Source organism: Telmatherina bonti (assembly GCF_933228915.1).
Source record: "Telmatherina bonti genome assembly, chromosome: 13".
Classification (NCBI taxonomy): Eukaryota; Metazoa; Chordata; class Actinopteri; order Atheriniformes; family Telmatherinidae; genus Telmatherina; species Telmatherina bonti.
Genome location: NC_136611.1, coordinates 20,485,162 through 20,502,788, shown reverse-complemented (window position 1 = coordinate 20,502,788; position 17,627 = coordinate 20,485,162). Strand labels below are relative to the sequence as shown.

Here is a 17,627-nt window from a genome sequence, read left to right as displayed (position 1 = left end):
ACATACATTATATGAAAAATATCACATCGTCTTCATATGATTAACAAACATTGTAATTAAAACATCTTCTATGTATTCACTCCACGTTTTAACCGGGTCTTAACTTGGCTTAAAGATCAATTCTTTGCAAGCTTTGACTCCCCTCTAATGTTTAAGCATGGTACCACAGTCAGACTGCAGTGTTTCAACGGTACTTTTATGTAAAGGTACTTCTAATATCAAGGTCAGATCATCAGTTTGTTCAGCTCAGCAGCTATGTAAATGTGATTTCTCTTCTAACAGCATTATGTGGAAAGATTTGCCACTACTTTTGGTAACTGAACTATAATTCTGCACTTTGCATTTTGTATTTTTTTACTTGTGGTTCTTTTGATATGTTTTTGCCTTGGCTTTCACGGCAGGTTACTACAGCTTCCTTAGAAACTGTTTTTACACCAGTAGTCTTAGCCTTTCTGAAGTTCAGCTCATGACTTAATTGATGTGGTCCCTTGTTCATTCCTGTTTCCGTTCTCTGAAGCTGTGTGCACTCATCTGCCTGTGTGTCATGTACATTTTCTTTCTTGTACATTAAAAGATGCTTTTTATTTCTCTTGTTTGGGCTGTTTGTGTTCAACTCAAAACCAAGTTTATTTTTCATGAATATCTTTGTTTTACTCAGCCATCTAGTGCTATGTGTCAGTCCACATGACACTAAACTGCACTAACAAAAGTTTTGTAATACGCTAGAAAACCGTTTTATAGAGGTTTTGGCATTAAGACCTTTATGTGTTTTGCCCCTTAAAGGCAAAAATGCCCAACTGCTAGACAGGCAAAGGGTCACAGCTAACAATAAAATTGCCCTTTCATCCCACCACTTTAAACACATGCACGCTTTGTAGGTGTACATGTGCACATCTAGTGTGCACATACATGCCAATCCAGTAACCAGAGGCTGTGTTAACTGAAGTCTTTCACACATCTAGTACAAAGTCTATTAGGAAAAATACCTGAAGCTGTGTCCTGACCTACGTACATGCCCCCTGTCTCCCAGTGCAGCTGTGCAGTTGCGTTGGAGGAAAATGTCTCCACTGAACAGTTTAAATACTGTCACTACGTAGAGAAAGGCCCTGAGTGCTTGTGAAATGTCAGCTGTGCTGCAATGAGTTTTCACTTTGTTTCAGCCGAATCTGCTCCAGGTAGTGAGAGAAATCCAAATGTACCGGTAAACATGGAGATGACAGCTGTGAGGAAAGTTAAGAAAGGTGGTGTTGATAGGAGCTGAGCATGTGCAGCACTGCAGCACATCATATGCTGGTATAAAAATATCTCACCTTGGCCACTTAGGAGCTAAACTGAGATGATGAAGTTATCTGGTGGACTCCTGGTTTCTTAATGTTTGTACACAGCCTGATAAACAAAGAGATGAATGTGGCCTCGTACTGGAAGCCTTCAAGGTTTAATCTCTCATCCCTGTGTCCACAAGCATTATGTAAAGGTCAGGAAGCACTTCAGTGTGACGCCTGTGAGTGACAGGCAGCTCTGAGGGTGCAAACACTGCCAGCCTAAATGTTAATGTTCACACATGGATGGATCTGCACACCTCTCCTCTGCCTTGCTTCCAGTGCTTTTGTGATTCAGGTATTTTTTACTGCTTGTACACTGACATCAAACTTGTCTATCTAATAAAAACTAGGATAATGCATTTTGTTAGTTCTTTCTTTGTCCATCTCAACATCACTTCCGCGTTTACATAAGAAAACCACTAGAGGGAGCTGCTAGTCACCACACATCGTTCCCAGCACAGCTGGTGAACACTGAAGCGCTATTTATTCAAAAAGTAGCTTTACTAACTTGTAAATAATCTCTCTCTCTCTCTCTTTTTTTTTTTTTTTTTTTTTTTTTTTTTTTAACTTTTAAAGTGTTTACCAGTGTTTTCAATGACATTGTAAAAAAGTCACATACAATACATATATAAACAAAAAGCTTTAGATTTTATCCTGTTCACCAGTGGCTCTTATGGCTCTTGAATACAATGTCCAGTTATAAGATTTGTTTACACTCAAAAATCCTAAAATAGTTATCAACTTAATTGCATTTAAATAAGCATAAGCTTTTAGCTTTCAAGCTATTAAAGCAGTGGTTTCTGGTTTTATTATTAGTTCAGCTGCGTAGAAATGTTCATGGTTTGTCTCTGCTATGTGGCATCCAAAAAATGTTCAAACTGGATTATTTATTCATCAACTTAACATAGATCCAACTTAAATGTTGAAATTCAAGATTGATATTAACTGATGTACTTTTTAAAAAGTTTTTAGAAAATTCCTGTAGTTTGTACAAACTTTTCAATATGTTGGTAGTTATAAAGCCAATACAGGATCTTTCCAACATCTGCAAAATGAAGTCAGATTAATATGGAACAGGTTTCCCTTCATCTAGACTCAGAGGGCCCTGTCTGGACCGCTGCCAAACCCCCACCCTACACTGTTCCCACATCAGGCCACCTTACAAACTAGAGGCAGGGGGGAGGTTGGAATGTATTTTGCCCTGTGTGATGTGATTGTTTGCAGAGAAATGGGTTGACCTTGCCCTCTAATACCACACACACATACACATGAACACACACATGCACACAAACACTCTGGCCAAGCTGGAGGTGTGTGAGACAGACCTGCTGAGTGCAGAAGGTCTGGGACCCCTTCACCACTTCCTCCAGACAGAGAACAGAGGGTCCAGTTAGCTAAAGCCAGGATGGGACTGTAATGAGCCTTCCAACCTCCTCTACCTCCTCATTTCAGGTATGATGGAAGTTGCTTTTAGCTTTTACACTGTGAGCAACTCTAAAATGAAGAGTTTTATCCCAAAGCGCAATAGATTATATATATATATATATATATATATATATATATATATATATATATATATATATATATATATATATATATATATATATATATATATATATAATCTATTGCGCTTTGGGAAAAAATATATAAAAAATATAATTTTCTGTATATATATATATATATATATATATATATATATATATATATATATATATATATATATATATATATATATATAAAAATATATATATATGTGGTTGTGTGTGTGTGTGTGTGTGTGTGTGTGTGTGTGTGTGTGTATAAAATAATTCTATTTTGCAGATGATAAAGTACTCAAATACAATAGTAAACACCGGAGTAATTTTTTTTAAATATAGTGTGTTAAACTCAAATAGAATGTATGAAAATAACACAATAAGAAATTAATTACACCAATTTTAAAAAGTTAGAAAAGTTATTTCAAGTCGTTAAAAGTGTTATCCATATAGACATTAAAAATTTAGAAAGTTATTCATTCATTCATTCATTCATTCATTCATTCATTCATTCATTATCCTAATCGCTTAGTCCGATAAAGGGTCGCAGGGAAGCTGGAGCCTATCCCGTTAGTCTTTGCAGGGCCAAGTTTTAAAGTTATTTAAAAATAAAAAATAAATTATGAAAAAAATAAATAAATAAATTTAAAAAAAAAAAAAAAAAAAAAAAAAAATATATATATATATATATATATATATATATATATATATATATATATATATATATATATATATATATATAAATTAATTTAATTTAATTTTTTAATTAAATAAAAATGTCTGTTTTTTGAGCGAAATTATACAGCTTGTACTCAGTACTTGCTGTTTTTTATTAGAGCTAATTTTAGGGTAGGCTTTTTTTTTTGGAGGAAAAAGGCTTTTAAAGGCGTTCATTATTAAGATAAGCGTCACTTGGTTGAATAAATAATCAGGCAACAAATGTAATCTCAAATTTAGAGCAACACAGAAAGAAAAATTGGTCAAAATGCTTTTTTAAAATGTCAAATAATTCTTGTTGTTATTTTAATTATTTCTTACTATTCTTATTAGCATATGAAACAATAGAATTTTTTTACTGACCGGTGATCGGACTGGACTAAACTGGGAAAGTTGGGAAAAACAGAAGAACACCCCCACTTTGTATAATCTGGAGCTGTGTGACGCATTACTTTAAAATATCTAACTTGTTTATACGCATTTTAACACATAAATCTTCATGAAATAATTTTCTGTTTCAGAAAATATATAAACAACGCTGTGTGAAGATGCTATGAACACATCTTCAGAACTTTGGTGGAGATTTAATCGATAAGAGATTATCATGTGTCCCGGAGAATATTTTTCAAATGAATAATTTAAATAAAAGACAAAAATTGTCTGTAGAAAGAATTCATTTCTTTCAACTGGAAAATTTGTTTTGATTGGTTAAAAAGACAATAGAGTAAATAAGTGTGTGGTTGACAACCACTGGAAAACAAATGCAATCAGTATAGATACATTTGTAAACTAGATAAATTAAGACCATGTAACATTTGCTGAAACTGTCAACAAAACGTAGTTAATCCAGATTGTTGTCTGATCTTTCTAATTTCTCTCAATTCATCCTATAAATTTATTTTAGAAACATTGTTTTGTTCTTACAACATTTATTCACAATAAATACATTATTTAAGGCTTTGTTAATATGACTTTAACGCAAAATTACTGTGCCGATGATCAAAACAAGATCATTCCACAAATGATACAATATATTTTCACATTTAACAACATGAGCCGAAAATGGTCCAGTCTGGTAGTGTGTGTATAGAAAATGTTTGGCTTATTGATCGAATATCAGAATCAACGGGAAAACTTGAAGTATTTGTGTCTGTAAACGCGCACACACTCACGTACACACGCACACAGGCAGAGAGTAGCCCGCCGACTGCGTCGTTCCCAGTGGCAGAGCTCACTGAAGCAGCCGCTTTGCAGGAAAGGTTGCACAGAACTGAAACAGAGCTCTTTTACCGGGGATTTCAATAATTAAACACGGTAAGGAATTAATTTATAATCGCTTTTGGTACAAATATCGGCAAGAGATGTACAACAAACGATGAATTCTGGCTCGTTAAAATTTCCTCTAAACGCGCGAAAATTTTGTATATGTTTATTTTATTCAATGAAAATTTGGCATATATATATATATATATATATATATATATATATATATATATATATATATATATATATATATATATATATATGTATAAGTCATATTTTCCAGTAATATTTAGGACCACCGGTCACATTACCACACAAGATGTTAATGTGGAAAAATCTCATATATTTTCAGTAAATTTTTTAATCCACGCTTTGATGATAGGGCTACTTAAACTGAACAAAAAGAGACTGGATTAATAGAGCGTGCGTAGTGAGGGAACGGATTTACGTCGGGAAATGTGTGACGGAGGCATGCTGACCTCCCAATGACCGCTTCAACTTTCAATTCTGGTTGCCTCCGGTTATCAGGATCTGCTGTAATCCAGTCAAAGTGATGCGCGTCCGCGTCAAACCGAGGCTGCTGCTGTTGCCTCTATCAGCCTGTCCGTTTCCAAATCTATGATCTATAAGCAGATATCTTTAGGCTGTGTCCATCATATGAGATGAGACCTTCAGGGTTTTATCTCGGGAATGCCTGTCGACAGCACTGGATACGGTGATTGGTTGATGAGTAATGAATATCATATAATTGTGTTTTGCTCCCTATGAGGCACATGTATGCATTTAGTCTGTAATCACCAATCCTCTTTCAGAACATCAGATTAGAGTTAATTGCCGTCACGTTATAAATTAAAAACACACAGAAGATCAGGTCAGGACATCAGGATTGATCATATTTTTAAAAAAAAACAAAAAACAGTCCACTCACTGTCACTGTGGTATATGTCACGAGAACAATGTGGTAGAAGCAGATGTATTAATAATGAGTGGTTATGCTCTTATATGAGAATAACTCTGTTGATCGTGCATGAGGATCTGTGTATGTCTGTATGTGCGTCTGTGCACGTCACCGACCAGTGTCACGACCATCTTTTGGTCCACGGACATAGATGCAGACCTATGGCAGAGCAGGGAATCCAGAAGGGGGTGGGCAAAAGATGTGAGGCGGACTTGACTACATTTGTATCGAAGGGTCCGAGAGACGGGTTCAGATCAGGGCTGCAGATGCTGCTGGGTCTGCATGGATCAGAAGGAGCGAGAAAGGCAAGCAAGGAAGGAATCTAGTCACTTTGAGCAGCTCTGCGAAGCGAGTGCAGCGTGGAGGTCGAGCTGCGGTCTGCGCGCAAGGAGAAGGACAGTGGAGTGCAAAACGAGGAGAGATGATACGTCAGTGCACTGGGAACACTGGATTTTTTAAAACATTTGGAGAGTTGTGTTTTAAAATATATATATAATATCTGGAATTACAAGCAAGTCACGAGATTACACGAGTAACCACAGAGCGCGCAGGAGGAGGATGAGCGTGTTTTCTGCTGGGAGTGCGGGGCAGTGAGGTAAAGGATCCCAGAGATCATTCAGTACACGCGCACACAAAAACATTCTCTGTCATACTTGAACATCTTAAAATCTACACTTTATCTCATAACGCGGCTGTTTGACACGTTGGACCCCAATTATCAAGCGAAACGCACCGACACAACATATTTGATCCTATATGACAGGATTGTTTCTAGAATGCATCTTTAATACACTGATTGGATAATTGATAAACATACACCTAGAACATAAAGCTATAGACCTTTTTGGGGGAGTGAAATCAAATTGATGAAAAAAAGGCTCAAACTCAAGCGGGAAATTTTAATCTCCTTTTAAGTGAAGCCTTAGATTAGATTATTGGATATGTTAGCCTACACTAAATTCCCAGTGAGCCGTGGTAATCTCAGGTAGCCCAATACTCTCTCCTTATTTTATCTTTTAAAATACATATACTTCTTGATTTTATAACAGCAGATCAAAATAGTTCAGCACGATTTAACTGCTTCTTTGTGCATCTCTGACAAATGACGCTTGTTTGTCATCATGTAATCAGCAGAGAGACATTGTTGACACCAAAGTTTGCAAAGATATAGACTCAAATGTTAAACATTTCTAAAGGGGCCATTTTGAGAAAAAAAAAATCACTCAAACAAAACTAAGTTTGCTTTCTTTCTACAACTTTTATAATGCATGTTCGTTGTAAGCAAAAGTTTGTTAGATGGTGTGGAACAAATCAGGCAATTCACCCTGTGTGGGTGTATTTGTAAGCCATGTATATAATTAAAAGCCTGTACGAACATTTTTATGAATGTGTGTGTGTGCGCGTGTGTGTGTGTGTTAGTGGGACATGGCAAACGGAGGGGACCAGTTCGGCCTTGCAGAGCGCCCGGACATGGATTCTCCAAAAGAGAGCAAACAGGAGACTCCCAGCTTCACTTTAAACTCTGCTCCTTCACCACAGACACCGTCCAGCCAGCAGGTCTGTGCTGATGCTCATGACATAAATGTTGATTCTTCATTCTTCCTAAGACACAGTTTTCTAAATTTTTCTTTTTCTTTGAGAACTTACAAAAAGAAAAAGAATGATGAAAAAAAGAAATCTTGGACTGAGCATGTGGCAAAATAGTGACCTTGAATTTTGCATGTTAGTTTTAAATAGCAATTGGTTTATCATGTACCACAGCTTTCCCATCCAAACTAGAAAAAAAGCCTTAAACCGAATAGACCTGTCCTTTGTTAAATAACACCCAGATCATTTGTATTGCTGCAGGGCATGGAGGCAATCAAAGTTGTCCTTCATGACAGGGAACTTTGGACCAAGTTTGACGAAGTTGGAACAGAAATGATCATCACTAAAGCGGGGCGGTAAGAAAGAAAATTAATGCTCTTCTTGTGAATTTTGATCATTTTTATCACCTATAAGCTAAGTGAGTATAGAAATAATGGTAGGGAAAAAAACATAAATAAATAGAAAAACTAGTCCAACAATGTTGTGGAATAGTGCAGGTCTTTAGCCCCCCCTCTCTCATTTTGAGACCTTTTTGTGCTTTTAGAATAATGTTCATATAGTTGGAAAGTCAGTGTCGTTTTTTTCTTCTTGAATGTCTTCCCTCTAGGAGGATGTTCCCCAGCTACAAAGTCAAAGTTACAGGACTCAACCCGAAGACCAAGTATATCCTCCTGATGGACATCGTGCCCGGCGACGACCATCGTTACAAATTCGCGGATAACAAATGGTTTGTACATCATATCTATCAACGTTTTGTGCGACATTAGCAGTAGGATTCATTTGAGGCAGGTCGGTTTTGTCACAATAAACCTAGAAAGTTGGGATGCATGTCAAAAACAAAACATATGTAGATGAAATCCATTTAAAAAAATAATCAAATAAAACAGTCTAAAACAAGCCCATAGAAATAAATGGTCAAAGTGAATTCCGACTGTTCTTATGTCAGTTCTGCATCAGAAGCCTGAACTGAACTCTGCGCACACTGCGTTGTTGTGGGTTTTTACCCACCACTCCACCCCGCCTCTGCCCTGCGTAAAGGTCGGGTCCTTCTTGCAGACTGGGATGGCCTACTTCCCTGCGTTTCCCCCCCGTGTGTCTGCCCGCCGGTTACATCAGAATATGATGGGTTCACGGGGCGGACAGACGGCACAGACCGGATTAAATTCTCTCATTCAACTTGTGCTGAGGGGAAAATCCGAACGGACCACTGACTCTACAGTGATCCATCATTGAGCAGCTTCATCTTAGCATTAGACACAAGCTTCCATATAAGAAAAAAAAAAAAAACTTGGAGGGGGAGAAAGAGAGGGGATGTGGGGAGTTAAACACACAAACTCAGTGTGACACAAGGGGACAGTTTACAAGGCAGACTCTAGTGTTTACAAGGTAAACAGAATTAATGCTGTATAAACTGGAGGCCTTGTGGTTGGAGATAAAATCTCTTAAATATTTTTTCTTTCATCTGTCATTTTTTTGTAAAGAACACACAGACTTGCATTGAGCCATTTTTAAGTTTAGATACATTTATTTCTTTTGTCCTTCTCTTAAAGTTAAATGTCCTCGACTGAAGACACAACAGCCTATATATTACACGAGCTGTAAATAAGTCGCTTTCTCTCTGACTAACACAGACGTAGCAGTTCCAGTCGAGGGAAACTCACCTGTAGCAGTTCATTAAAATGTATGCATTCAGCTGCTCCAACGTGCGTGCGCTGCTGTCACACAACTTGTCTCCAGCTATAAATAGTAGAAACGAGAAGTGGCTCAAGAGAAAGTGACTTGTGTTGCATCTTTTAAAATATTTGGTCATAAAGCATTATGATTTTTTTTTTTTTTTTATCGGTAATTTTACATTTTAGAAACCTTTGCTCGGCACATCTCTGATAGCTGCAGTTAACAGGATCTCGAGGAGACCGTTCATTTGGGCCAAGATAAGGTGTAGCTCAGATGGGAAAATTTGTCCAAACTTTAGCAACCCCTCCCCCCACACACATTAAATAAATAAATAAATAAATAAATAAAATGAAATAAAAACACTGACGCATTTGTGTCTAATTAAAGCACCAGCCGGGCCTTCTGCAGCCCGTGGCAAATGCGGCCTGCTGTGCTGCGGATGGACTCCTGGCAGAGCCAGCTCAGACAGACCCCTACACTGCGGTTCTGTCGCTATCTGACCATTTTTCAATCTGCTTTGCATCTTCTTGGCCACGTATAGGTCGATAACAGGTAAAGCGGAGCCTGCAATGCCCGGCAGGCTGTACGTCCACCCAGATTCTCCAGCTACTGGAGCCCACTGGAGCCGTCAGCTCGTTTCTTTTCAGAAGCTTAAACTCACCAACAACCACCTGGACCCGTTTGGACACGTGAGTCTATCTTCAGAACTTCTTACACATGTCACGCGTTTCATTTTCTGTGCGTGCGCAACTTTGGTCTTAATTTAAATAAGTTTTTTTGTGCATTTTTGACATCTAAATAAATTATTATTATTATTATTATTATTATTATTATTATTGTTGTTGTTGTTGTTGTTGTTGTTGTTGTTGTAGTAAAATTACTTAACGGTATGGGACGCAAAAAGATTATCTTGGGTTTAAACTAAAGTCTGACAGCTACAGCTATTTGGAGTAATAAATCCAGATGGTTGTTTTCAGTATATGAACAATAATATTACATTACGCACACAGACACACACACACACTTACACACACACCAACAACACTTAAATATTCACAAGCGACCACCCACTTCCGGCTTTCACAACTCCACTCATCCTAAAATATCGTCTAAATCTGCATAGATACACCTGTTTGCATCCACACAGTTGGATGTGGAAACCAGGTAAAAAAAAAAAAAAAAGGATATTGTGCGTGCGCACGTTCTGGCGCTTGAGCATGCGCACGAAAGAGAAGACGTCATAATCTTTTCAGGAACGTTAAATTAGAGATAATAATTTCAACGACTCCAAATGGCATTAGCTGATGCATGCTACCAGTAGACACGCCTTTCACACGCCTGGATAAACTAACGTGCTCGTGTATCTGTGTAGACCTACAGCAGAAAGACCGTTTCATCGGAAAGGAAAATAAATAATAAAATAAATCATTCAAACCAAAAAACACATAGTGTTATACATCGTTTTTCAGAACTAAATTTGACATACTTTTGGAATCAAATGATGATTCAGGGATAATGAAGTTAGCTGTCAATCAGTTGAAAACTACCAGGTTAAGGATCAACGAAGAATAAACAGCCTTGTTTCTCAATTTATTATTTCATAAAACATGTTTCATAATCAACATCGATCAGTTAGAATTACCAATAAATGTACAGAAGGGTGTTGAATTTACATGATATTAAAAGTAACATTTACAACATTTGGGTTAAAGAGAAAAACTAGATTTTTCCCTCTTAAATTTAGGAATGAACATGTTGAACATCCCCCATTATTTTGAGAAATATATATATTATAAAAAACTTGAGTGTGACACAAAAACATTGCATTCTAGTCTTCTACAGTATGCTCCATTTAATTGTTTGATGTAAAACAGTTTTTTGCAGGTTTTTTTTTTGTGTGAAAATAATATGTGAAAATAAATGGGATCACCCAGCTGTAAAGATGAAAGTGAAAATTTCAATTAATTTAAAAATAAAAAAAAACTTCACAAGTCTAAATTGTGTAATTAATCTGAAGTTAAATGAGATCTCAGAAAGCATTTTACACAAGCTGATTGACAGAAAGCACCAATCAAAATCATAATGATAAAGTCGGTGGAAACAATGGAAAGAAAACATTTGTTCAAGAAAGTAATTTAACACATTGTGCAGTAAAATATGTTAGATGTTCCAAACCAGCTCTCTTCATAACTCACAGGATGTCAGGAAGGTTGCAAAAAGGAAAAATACAGATAAACCAAGGAAGATGTCAATGTGTAAGGAGAAAAAACTGAAAGCAATATTTCTTGAAAGCAGAAAATGAGTTCACAAACCACCAGTGTTTGTGAACTGTAAAAAAACATGGCTGACCAAAAATGGTATTTACATCCAAAAAAAAGCCATAGCTAACATTTATATAGAATAAAATATGATTATAGCAGTATAAAGAGAGGCAGTCGTGGACTGTAGATGGCTGACAGAAATTAGAATTTGTAATGAATCATGAATATGCATTAGATAAGTAAAGTAATATTAATAAAGCTGGAAGATTGGTTTGGTGGATATCCAGTAAACTATGTAAACATGACTGCAGAAAACAATCAAATTTAGTCAGTCATGTCAGGTCTATGACCAGAGGAGACAACAGTCATTACTTCTAGTCAATGCTATCAATCAGCCAAGGGATATCCAAATCATCTTTCTGGATGATATGCAACTTGTTACACAACATTTTTATCCCATGAAAGACATTAAGAGATGTAAATCAGACTGTAAATGCATGTTGACTATTTCAAAATAAAAAGGTACATCTTGCAAAGCTGATCTGGTTGAGAAAGTGGGAACCTGATTGATGAAGAATATTATTTAGTCAATTTCATGACTCAAGTAATTTGCCTGTGATAGGTCGGATAAAGTGCAAGAAAGTACTTGTCTTCTCTTGGTTTATCATTTAACCATTTGTTCTCTTTGATAAGAAAAGAAGAGCAAAAACATATTTCAATTAGATTTTTTTTCAGAGATATACATATACAAAAAAAGGAAAACTATTACTTTTGTCATGAAAATGCTTTGTTATTTTAGTAAATTAATGAACTTTCTTCAAGTTTAGTAATAATAATATGATGCTATGACTTTTTTTTTTTTTTTACCATGTTGTAACATCTAATCCACAAATCTGCATTTTAAACATTAACCCTGGCCATAAAGGCAAATTTATCTTGACTGTATAGACAGCCCGTGTCTAATAACTTGCTGGTAGCTTTCTGTAAACATGGCAGGTCTTTCACCATCTTTTTTCACTCATCTCTCCCCTGTGCAGATTATACTTAACTCCATGCATAAATACCAGCCTCGTCTACACATTGTAAAAGCAGATGAAAACAACGGCTTTGGCTCAAAAAACACAGCTTTCTGCACCCACGTCTTCTCTGAAACTGCCTTCATTGCTGTGACGTCTTATCAGAACCACAAGGTATGCAAAGTTCACTATGTAGAGGGAAAGGAGTTTACAAAATGAAATATCCATTGGTCTGCAGTAACGGGGACACAGAAAATCCCTGTGTTGACACTCGAATTCATTTGTCATTGTGAACGTGAAGTGTAGAGCCCTTTTCAATTCCTTGAAATTATAAACTGAGCCATAAAATCATAATTATTCTTACAATTGTCAGATGCTTTCTACTGAAATGAGTTATGTCTATTCACATACATAGATTAAGTTTTGTCTTTAGTTAGAAGCAAATCTCTTTGTCTCTCTCAAACACATGCACACACACACATGTCCACAATGCACAATTTATGCAAATGTATATTTATACATGTGTAAAAAAATTAACTTTCTGGATGTGAAATACAAACATGATACTGACTCGTGTGTGTGCATGCACGTGTGTGTGAGATAAAGAGCATTTGTGCATGCCTGTGTTTTCATGCCGATATAAGTGTCAATCTCTAACGACCCGTTTCTTTCCCTTGATCTTGGGTGATCCAGCTCGGTCTACTAGGAAGACAGATTGCTAAAGCTTGGAGCCACTCATTTGATTAACTTTCAAAAAGCTCTGCTTCGATCACATTTCACTTTGCCTGCATTATCAGATAGAATATATCGGAGATAATACACACGTAGGCAGACACACATATTCGAGAACTTTATTTAAATTAAGTAGCATATCGTAGCAAAGAAATAAATAGACTACTAATTAATGTTATTGATGATGCCTGCACAAATACACCTATAAGCACTACTGTTATAAAAAAAAAAGCTATACTGTGTTTCACCTTTATATTTTATTGTAACATGTAATGATCAGATTCATATTCTTTATTGTAACTATGCAAAAAGAGCAATGAAATTGTATGCAGCCCCATTCAGTGTGAAAAGAACAAACTAATAGCAGTGATGATGATTTGTTGTTGTATTAGGTAGCAGTTTGAGTAGTACAAAGTGCATATAAATATATAGTAATTATCTAAGTACTGTTTGTTTCGGTCTAAAATACTGAACCTCAATAGCTGCCTTCTTAAAAGAAGACACCATCTCTATTAATATTTGGGTATTCCAGTATAGAAAATACGGATATTGAGGCTTTACTGGGTGAAGGCTTTTTAAAGTTTGTTTGGATCTGATCTCTGACTCACTTGCATACTGTGTGATCAGCCCTGTCTTTACCCAGATTAAATCCTTTAAAACACAAAGGTTTAGCTCCATGACATCACCAAGAAAAGTTTGAAAACTTAACATCAAAGCTTACAGCTTTGGATCTCTAAAAGCTTTGGCCTGAAACCCTTAAACCCAGCGACTGTTTGGGTAAACAGTTTATTCTGTGTCAGCTGGCGAGAACGCTGTCCTGCTCGGTTGGAAGTGTCAGCAACTGAGGAATGTTGGTGGTGCAGAGCTCCGGCAGGGCTGCTTTTAACGTGTGCAGGGCCTCTGACTGATAGTAAACCAATGGTTTAGTCAATTAGGGGAGCGGTTGAAAACTGAATGCGCCTTCAGGTCTTTGGGTGTCTGTGGGCCGTATGACATTGTGTTTGACTGGGCTTGGGTGATTGCTGCGGTGCTTGAGTTAAAAGAAATGTTTTGTCTTCAGATCACACAGCTGAAGATAGAGAACAATCCTTTCGCTAAGGGCTTCAGAGGCAGTGACGACAATGAACTGCACCGCATGGCCAAGCTTCAAGGGTGAGTAAAACCTTGATTTTTTTTCTTCTTTTTGACTGCTTTCTTGTGAGCATTCAAAGGAAACTATTCCTTTCTGTCATCCTCTCTCAGCCAGAGGAGAAAGGTTGTTATGATAGAGTACATATGGTCTAAGACACAAGGCTATGTGTGAGAGATAAACCAAGAGGTATAAAAAGATGTGTCTTTGTCACCTGAAGGTTGATCTCCAACCCAATGTGCAGTTCAAACTCGCGCAGAGTATCAGCGCTACTGCTGCATTAATAAACACATGATATCACGTTGCAGCTGGTCTATTAGGCTGTCACTACCGATCAGCTGATGGCCCTACATGGTGTCTGTTTGCGTGCTGAAATAATCTCCATTCAAGTGGTACTGTTGTAGGCAGGTTAGAGATTTGTGGGAGAGACTGTTACTGATGGCAGAGAGAGAGAGAGATGAAAGACAACGGAGGAGAAGGAGAAAGGGAGCAGGGCATTAAATCCAGTACCCTTGTTTTTAATGTTGCTGTGTTGTTGGAGGAGAGGAGACAAGAGCAGAGGAGAGTCTATCTGAAGTGACACACGGATGGATGTTTATTTTTAGAGCAGTGAATTATCTCACAACAGCAGTGGCTGTGTGTGTGTGTGTGTGTGTGTGTGTGTGTGTGCGTGCATGCATGTGTGTGTATCTCTGCAGGAGTCATGAGAGATGTGGCCCGCTGTCTCCTACATACCACAAAGTTCACCAAGAGGGCAGTGAGTGCAGAAAGAAATCAGAGGTGAAAGGATGGCGAATATCTAAGTAGAGTTGAAAGAAAAGGGGAAAACAATGAGAACACACGCATTCAGCCAAGCAAAATCCAATCATGACAAAAAAACCAAAAAAAAAACCTGTTGAGGTTCAGAAAAGGCAGTTTTGTGCATCATTCTCATCTCTATAACAGCGTGAAAAGCAGACTATTGCTTCTTTCTTAATCTTGAATTGAGTGTTTTCTGTCTGTTTCAGTAAGGATTACCCTGTGGTGCCGCGCAGCACTGTCCGTCAAAGAGCTTGCTCCACTGGAAGTACCTTCAGTGTGGACAGTCGAGGTCTCCGGGGGTCCCCTGAGGCTGTCAGGTCCCCTTACAGCTGTGAGAATGGCTTGAACAGTGGCAGTCCTCAAGAGCTGCTGAGTGCTCCACCTGCACACTACACCCATCCTCATCCACACCTGCAGCCTGGCCAGCACGCACAGGTCTATCACTGCACCAAGAGAAAAGGTGGGAAACAGCTGTGTGTGAAAAATACATCAATAAACACAGGGATTTATTTAGTCCAGAGTATTTATTTACTCAACTAATTTTAATATTAATATGTCCTCAGGGGTAAAGTCTAGGATGCTCCATCGTCTAAGATTTTATAGTTTGTTATACAAAACATCCTCACCAAGGTGTTTAAAGAGAAGAACGGTTGTGTCCCTCTTGAATGCAGTATGATTTTAAATAGCTTCTACTTGTTTTTGTTGCTTAACATGATGAATGGGAACTAATGGCTCCCCAGAAAGTAAAGAAACAACTAAAGGACAAGTTTCTATTAGTCTGTGCTGATTCCATTATTTACATTCTTTGCAAATCCATCAGACTTACAAAGGCAGCAGTTAAATTAATAAAAAAAGGATTTGTTTTCATTTGCACCCATTTCTTGGTTTATGTAGAAACATCAGTCAGAGAAGAAAAAAATGAGAAAGCACTTTGCTAAATAAGAAGAGTGTGCAGTGTTTGCATTACTTCGGATCAATAAATTCAGAGAAAGATAGTGTAAAATCCTAAATGTATAGATTCTTAAATCTTTTCTAACACGGGCATTCAACAATGTATATTTATCTTTATCTGTGTAATTACTTTATCTAAAAGTAATTTTAAGTGGGAACTTATTTTTACTTTTCATTTGTACTTGATATCAAATGTAAAATCAACGTAATGTTTTAATTTTTTTTTTAAAATCTCTGTCTTATAGCAGTGGAGGAAAATTGCGCTTCAAGAAACCAACAACATCCATACAAGAAACCCTTTACTGGTGGCTCACCGAATGAGGGTGAACCCTACTACCACCCTTCCTCCTACCCACCTCCTCCTCCTGGCTTATGCAACAACCCTGCCCTGAGTCTCATTGACTCCCCTTACAGTTCAGACATGGGACAGCGTCAGGCGTGCATGTATGCCGGCTCAGAGCCCAGAATGGATGAACTCAGCTGTGCATCCTGGTCGTACACCTGCCCGCTCCCCACTCCCATGACCCCCATGGAACCTTACCCACCTTACACAACTCATCCTCCCTACAGCTCCAGCCCTCAGGGCTCTCGGCTCAGCACCATAACTCATCAGAGCTCTCCACCACTGGGAGAGCATATTGCCCACGATCCGTACCAGAGCCAGAGCTCCGGACCTCCGTCTCAGAACTCTCAAAACATTCACAGCAGGCAGCTTAGCTCACCTCTAAAAGAATACCCTCGCTATAATCTGTCTCCGCCTCTTTACCACTCATTAGACACTCACACACACTTGAAGAGTGGCGTACCAGAATGGAGCGCAGCCTCTTAACCTAACCACAGACAAACTTTACCTCTCCATAAATTCAGTTCCCCCCTCTTTCTGCTCTTCCGAGAGATGCTGCACTGTGTACAGACTAAATATAATACTTTCATAAAATTTTTGTGACAAGTGGGATCATGTGCCGTGTGAAGAGATTTCATCTGTTTGTCATGTACTGTATTTCTCTCTCTGCTGGAAGGAGCAGTGGATTGTTAAGAACTGGACCTGAACATCAGTAACGCACTAGATGCACAGATAAATGAAGCTCCTTCTAGGCAATACGATGAACATCAAATGTGTATTTTATTGTCTTTGCGAAACTCAGTGACTGGTGTCATCCAAATGTTTGCACTGTGAGCCCTTTTTAAGGCTGGACCATTAACAACACTAGCCGGTTTTTCTCTCAATGTCTCCCACTTTATGCATTGTGAAGGATGTAAATTGTGACCACTGTCAGACAGGCAGTAACATTTACTGGCCAAAATGATCTCAGCTCTCCCAACAGAGCCTGAGGGAGGCTTTTTTTTCTATCGTGGAGCAACGCACAGCTCCATGCTCATAGTCTCAGAGAAGGAGAAAAGGCATGGGTTGTCTAAATGCATGTGTGTGTGTGTGTACGTGTGCATGTGTGTATGCAAAACCTATGTCAGCTCAGTTCAGCTCAAGGATGCTTTGAGTTAAATTCCAATGAGACAGGCAGTGGTAGCTGCAGGCATTGCACCATAGAGATAAACAGTTTGTTTAGACCTCGCTACAGGCGGAAAGACCTGTAAACAGTATTTCTACTGCATTCTGGGTAACTGCACAATTCAGCGTCACACAGCTGTCACTACTGTCCTCTCTGTCACCCTCATCGGACCA

The 17,627-nt window shown here is 37.9% G+C and overlaps 1 protein-coding gene across 1 annotated transcript; it reads left to right on the top strand.

The window, feature by feature from the left end:
• Positions 1-7,220: 7,220 nt before the first annotated feature.
• tbx5b (T-box transcription factor 5b) lies at positions 7,221-16,775 on the top strand (the record flags this gene model as incomplete). Its single annotated transcript, XM_079250844.1, has 8 exons — positions 7,221-7,352; positions 7,644-7,738; positions 7,990-8,109; positions 9,598-9,745; positions 12,355-12,507; positions 14,126-14,217; positions 15,202-15,455; positions 16,192-16,775. 8 exons carry the CDS (start codon positions 7,221-7,223, stop codon positions 16,773-16,775), a joined length of 1,578 nt encoding a protein of 525 aa, XP_079106970.1.
• Between the last annotated feature and the right edge of the window lie 852 nt (positions 16,776-17,627).